The sequence below is a fragment of the Melitaea cinxia genome, chromosome 1 (genome assembly GCF_905220565.1).
Source record: "Melitaea cinxia chromosome 1, ilMelCinx1.1, whole genome shotgun sequence".
Classification (NCBI taxonomy): domain Eukaryota; kingdom Metazoa; phylum Arthropoda; class Insecta; order Lepidoptera; family Nymphalidae; genus Melitaea; species Melitaea cinxia.
Genome location: NC_059394.1, coordinates 14,657,309 through 14,664,304, shown reverse-complemented (window position 1 = coordinate 14,664,304; position 6,996 = coordinate 14,657,309). Strand labels below are relative to the sequence as shown.

The following is a 6,996-nucleotide window of genomic DNA, read 5'->3' as shown; positions in this document are numbered from 1 at the left end:
TACCTTACCGACATAGAGAACCACAATACTTGGAAGCTGTATCACAGGTTTTGAGCAAGATGTTTGCTAGTTACTGCACTAAATACTGTGCAAAACTAATGTAGGTACTAGTTTTGATGGTCAGGTAAGATAATAGGAAAATGAAATAGGAATCAAGGAATAAATTCCTAAAATTGTAATAGTCACTACAGATCAGCATTTGGGCCATAGGATGATTATAGGAAAAAGTTGAATGAAGAACAAATTAAAATCGTCAATTTAATTAAAACGACGCGTTAAAATTTTAACAAAATTTTTTTTAATACAGACATCAAGAGACAATTTGACAAACAAGACAGTATTTATATATGGATGAAATTAAAATATTATGTTGATTCTGATTCCATCATTTGGCAAAAAGTAACCAAAAAACTTACAAGTGGAGTTAGTAGATATAGGACTTATTATGTAAAACCCAAGGTAAGCTTGATTTATTAACTGTTTTTAAAAAAAATATTTCTAGCCTCTAGCTTAGTGTTTACTTTAAAAACACACGTCACTAATAATTAAGAAATACGTAAGTTATGATTTTATCGTGACATAAATTTATGCTGCTTTTACATATATGATTTATTTTCACTTTTTTATGATCCATATTTACAACTAAAGTTCCCAATCATCTAAAAGGTTTACATTTACATATCACATACTTTAATCCTAACTTTTTATTACTTTATGTCATTTGAAATGGACATTAATTTGATTGAAATCATATTTCCTAATGTATGAATCTCGACAAGCAGTAAAAATCCATTTTTCATTAAAAGCTATGTCCCTTATGCCGTCATAGTCTGGACCTGTAAGTTGAACTCTGGTAGAATACCAAGCTTCTTGTAAAGAGAGAACGGCGCAATTGCCATCTTGTCTTCCAACAATAAACAGCTGATTAGGTAACGCTGCAATACTGAGGATTGAACTCTCTGACTCATAAATTTCTCTTGTTACAGATCCATCTTTCAAGTTGAGTAGAGTTATCTGAAATCATTTTTGCGAATTTAAAATTTCTGTATAAATATAATTATATATGTTTATGTCTTATATTACAATAGACCACCACAACAATGTTGTGATTACAAAGTTCCATTCATGTCGACAGTCGTGATTTCAATTACCAATCCCAACAAGTAATCTAATGTGTAAAAATATTGGTTGTGTTTTGTAATTCTCAAGGTGTACCTTCGGTGACTCGAAAACGACATAAAGACATTGTTAAAAACCTCTTACTTTTGGATGATAATTTAATAAATATCTCATTGCTTTTTTACATTATTACGAAATTTCATATAGGTATTTTAATTAGTTAAACAGAGAAATAAATATTTTACATTACCTTCCCATCACTGCCCCCTACAATAATAGTTTGATCTATGATGACACATGCGTTGCAGGCAGAACTAAGTTGCTTTCTAAATACTTCTGCCCTTTTTGCAACATGAGCACATATTACGAGGCCATTTTCACAACCAACTACTAGAAGTTTATTACCAGTAGCTACCTGTAAAAAATAAACAAAAGTTTATTTTTCACTAAAAGTTATAAATAATAAAAATCCTTCTCAATAAAACATTTTACATTAGTATATTTTTATTGAATATAATGAAAATATTATTTAAAAAAAAAGTGTTTGAGACAAATATTCCTCCGATTGAAATCTCTCAGAAAATATGATAATGATAAACAAAATTATACCAAGCCAGTGCTTGTCATTTTAATTTGATCGAGATCTGACTAGTAATTTTTGAGTTATCCCTAATAATGAGTATTTAATTGAATTACTGCCTACCTACACTTTATAAATGGTCAATGTAATTCTGCAATGGTTTCTTGAAAAACTTATGAATTAAAAAAAGGGAATGGAAAGCATCAGTTACCTCTCTTTCATTTTCAACTGTAATTTCGTCGCTAGTTTCAGCTAGAGCACAACAATTAATCGGTCCCTGTGCTTGAAGAACATTGCCTAGACACTTGGATTCACCGACATCCCACAACTTTGCTGAACCATCTCTGCAAATTAACATTTTTAATGAAATGAAATGTTACTACACTCTCGAATGCAGTCAATACTAAAATTATAGTTAGTTTTACTATATAACAATAGTTAACTCTTCTTAATCACCAACACAACTACTATTTTTACTACACTCTTAAAAAAAGAAAAGTTCATCACCAGCACAAAATTAATTAATAATCTTTTTATTTATATATCTATCAGAATGTTTTACAAATTTCACATATTTCTAATATTTTTATAAATTAGAGTAAAATGTAAAGGTACCTACAATTAGGGTAGGTAAATACTAAATATATGAAAATTAACAATTACAATGTAGGGTAAAAAATGCTAATTCTTACTTGCTAACCGATATGACATTCCTCCCTCTATCAACAATGCATGTATCTGCTACAGACATTGTATGTCCTTTAAGTGTGACTGGGTTTATTCCAGATTTTGCACAAAAGATTTTGCAGGATCCGTCAGATCCCGCAGATAATACAACTATACCAGAGGGGAAGAACCTGCATTTGTATATGGGGCCTCCGTGACCTCTCAGATCTAAAAGCTGCTCATCTAGAAATATGTTTATTTTTATTATTATCCTAATAGACTTTTTGTGAAGGAAGGGATAACACAGTTCCACTACCACCTTGGAACTTAAAAAGCCAACTGATGGCGGGATAACCATTCAACTGCTAGCTTTGAAATACTCAGACCGAAGATGGGCAGCAACGCCTTAGGTGCAACAAAGCCAGCTCTGCGATCACCAACCGCCAGTCCTGCGTCTGTCCAGCGTGGTGGCTATGGGCAAAACAGACGAGTTCAGACCAATTTTGGCGCGAACTCGTGGAGGCCTATGTCCAGTAGTGGACTGCGATAGGCTGAAGTGGAGTGGGAGACTTTTTAGTTAATTTAAATAGTTTTTTAAAACCAGATTATTAATTTAAAATCTTACTTGTTCTGCTGTCCCAAACAAATAATTTATGTGCCTCACAAGAAGACACCACTAATGCACTTTTAGCTGCAGCAACAGATAGCACTGCTCTATTGTGAACTTTATGTGCCTTTGTTTCAGGAACAAAAGCTACTATTAGACCAGAGGCATTATGTTTGAGTACTAAACCTAATCCGCTCAAAGAAATCATTTGATAAGTAGGGGATATAGAGATTTGTAAAGTCCTTTCGTTTTTATTTACTGATGTTTTTATCATCTCATGGATACCTCTTTGATTTAAATATTTTGCACATATCCAGACTTCTTGATGTGGAAACCTGCGTATACATTTTATTTAATAAAAACATTTAAAAAAATAATTAACACAACATACCTATATTCTCAAGAAATACAAAAAAATACAATATACTTACAGTAAAACTTTATTCCAATTACTTTGTATATGTATAACTGGTTTTTGAGCAGACATTATTTATTGCTTTTTACAAGTTATAAAATTATTTCAAAAAATATATTACTAATAATTTAAGTTTTTTTCAAACTACCTATCAAATTTACCTTAAATATTTAAGTTTGCAGTCAGTAAATTATGATCTATAACATTTTAATTTAACAATTAATTATAGTATTTAAATAATCTACTTCGATATCACTTGAAAATCGAAAAATATCGCTTAGGACCACTTAGGACTTTTGAATTCAATGATTATCTATGTTCAATGAATTCAATGATTTATCTTAATTATGATGACACAGGGATACCTGTTTCTAAAATATATTTTTTCCCCAAAATTTATTCCGATAAGAAAAAATATACATTAAGTTTTTTTAAATAACGATTTGTCGTTGGATTTTTTAATTCATTAGCGAACCCAATTTTTTTAACCTTTCTTCAACTTCATTTTATTTAATCATTCTGTTAGTTAACATCAGTAGGGAATCATCTCTTTTTAAATATATGTTTAATTGTAATTTAAATTAATAAAGTATTATAAGTCAATTGCTTTTTTTTGGCATCTGCGGCTGCAACAATCGTAACTACATTAAAAATATTTTCGGGTAAGTAATTTTATCAACACGCGCACAGTTTTATGAAGTATTCTTGGATATATACAGGGTGTGGCGTAAATAGTGGTCCACCGTTAAGGATTCGATAAACCAGATAATTTACTATAACATATTACAATTTTATCCATTTTTACCCAAAGGTTCCAGAAATATTTTTATTTTTTATTTTTTTACGATATTTGTACCCCTTGTTACAAATTTGGTTGTAGTTTTAATAAATACCATTATTTTTTCATTTTGATTACTGGTAATTACTGCTGAATACTAGAGCTAACGTTAAATAACATGTTTTTAATGTAAATTTAAAGCTTTTGAAGAAAAAAATTGGTTTTACTCTACTTTTAACCCAAATTGTTAACATATCATGCTAATTCAAGAGCGATTTTTGTAAAAAAAATGTACTAAGCTGTCAGTGCCCATTCATTTAAAAATATGCCTACCAAATACCAATTTCAAAATGGTATCACAATAGCAGATCCTTTTGTTTAACAGAAAGATATCCAATTTTAATTGAAGAAAAGAAGATTTTCATTAAAATACATTTTAAAATTTAGTTGCGTTAATACTTATGATTTTTGTAAAAAAAGTAACTAAACTGTCAGTGCCTATTCATTTTAAAATATTCCTACTAAACACAGATTTTAAAACGATTTGCCACCCCATTAATAAAAAAAAATTATTGCAATTTTAATTGAAAAAGACTTAAAATAAAAAATAAATTACTACTGTTAGAGAGTGATCTTGGCCTAACTTGTAAATTAGAACAAGGCATTAAAAAAAAACAAGTCATACTGTCATCGTTTATTATTATTCTTTGACATGATTACAAACACTGTAAAAATTACACCAAATGCTCGAAATGGCCACCATTCGCAGCTATACATGCTCTGCAACGTCGAACAAACGACCGTCTAAGTCGTCGAGCAAACTCGCTCTCGCTCTTTAAAAAAAAAAAAAACAAGTCATACTGTAATCGTTTATTATTATTCTTTGACATGATTACAAACACTGTAAAAATTACACCAAATGCTCGAAATTCCCCTCACTCGCAGCTATACATGCTCTGCAACGTCGAATAAACGACCGTTTAAGTCGTCGAGCAAACTCGCTCTCGCTCTTTTTTTTAATGCCTCGTTCTAATTTACAAGTTAGGCCAAGATCACTCTCTAACAGTAGTAATTTTTTTTTTATTTTAAGTCTTTTTCAATTAAAATTGCAATAATTTTTTTTATTAATGGGGTGGCAAATCGTTTTAAAATCTGTGTTTAGTAGGAATATTTTAAAATGAATAGGCACTGACAGTTTAGTTACTTTTTTTACAAAAATCATAAGTATTAACGCAACTAAATTTTAAAATGTATTTTAATGAAAATCTTCTTTTCTTCAATTAAAATTGGATATCTTTCTGTTAAACAAAAGGATCTGCTATTGTGATACCATTTTGAAATTGGTATTTGGTAGGCATATTTTTAAATGAATGGGCACTGACAGCTTAGTACATTTTTTTTACAAAAATCGCTCTTGAATTAGCATGATATGTTAACAATTTGGGTTAAAAGTAGAGTAAAACCAATTTTTTTCTTCAAAAGCTTTAAATTTACATTAAAAACATGTTATTTAACGTTAGCTCTAGTATTCAGCAGTAATTACCAGTAATCAAAATGAAAAAATAATGGTATTTATTAAAACTACAACCAAATTTGTAACAAGGGGTACAAATATCGTAAAAAAATAAAAAATAAAAATATTTCTGGAACCTTTGGGTAAAAATGGATAAAATTGTAATATGTTATAGTAAATTATCTGGTTTATCGAATCCTTAACGGTGGACCACTATTTACGCCACACCCTATATACTATTAACCTCTGTTAGACCGGACCCCACCGAGCGCGAGCTCAGGTAGTCTCCCGCGGGTTTGAATTCAACCCTAGCACTCAGCTCCCTCTCTTCCCGTGGGTGTCGTATGAGGTGACTAAAGGATAACATAGTTCCACTACGACCTTAGAACTTAAAATGCCGACCGATGGTGGGATAACCATCCAACTGCTGGCTCTGAAATACACAGGCCGAAGACGGGTAGCAGCGTCTTCGGTGTGACAAAGCCAGCCCTGCGGTCACTAACTTACCTGCCCAGCGTGGTGACTATGGGCAGCACACATGAGTTCACGCCATTTTTGGGCGCGAACTTGTGGAGGTCTATGTGCAACAGTGGACTGCTATAGACTGAAATGAAGTGAAGTGAGTGACTCAGTCTACCGCAACGCGCGCACGGCACTGACACGGCATCTTCCGCGTAACATATTACGCAGGAGATGCCGTGTCAGTGCCCTTATCAATAAGCAATGTAATAAGCGCGCGTTACCTAAGACGTAGTTTTTTGCTCATAACTCATTAGTTTTTACACTTAGAACAAAAACGCTTATATTATTTTGAAGGGTATGAACTAAGCTTTAATTTACAAACATAAATGCGTAACATTTGATAGAAAAAAAGAAAGAATGCTCTAAGCGATCGTCATGCCACTCATGCCTCTGGCGGTTTTAACCATTAAGCCAACGTACCCCCACCATTGCAGTTTCCCGACCTGTGCAATTAGACCATGATTATTATACAGCTGTAAACTATTTTAAGCTCTATTGTTTTGTCCCTGTTATTGTTGTCATTATTAGTTTTACTGATTTTTATTATATTTTCTTTTGGAGAGACCTTGACTTATTATTAATTAACTACTATTCAACAAAAAGATTTGAAATCAGACATTAGAAAATAAGTACAAAAGAGATATGAGCCATCACATAACGGCTGGCAGCTGATGTGAAGCATTTAACAAAACGTTTTTTTTTTTTTATATACAAAAAATTTTAATTCAAAAATCTATGTATTCTATCTCTTTAAATATCTATACGTGAAGCAAAAACTATGAAAAAGGGGTACCTT

At 31.5% G+C, this 6,996-nt stretch overlaps 1 protein-coding gene across 1 annotated transcript; it reads right to left on the bottom strand.

Moving 5' to 3' along the window:
* Nucleotides 1-244: 244 nt before the first annotated feature.
* LOC123670047 (proteasomal ATPase-associated factor 1) lies at nt 245-3,475 on the bottom strand. Its single transcript, XM_045603558.1, has 6 exons — nt 3,404-3,475; nt 2,991-3,307; nt 2,392-2,608; nt 1,911-2,043; nt 1,370-1,534; nt 245-1,014 (listed from the first exon to the last, which is right to left on the bottom strand). Exons 1-6 carry the CDS (start codon nt 3,457-3,459, stop codon nt 718-720), a joined length of 1,185 nt encoding a protein of 394 aa, XP_045459514.1. The 5' UTR covers nt 3,460-3,475; the 3' UTR covers nt 245-717.
* Nucleotides 3,476-6,996: the final 3,521 nt, after the last annotated feature.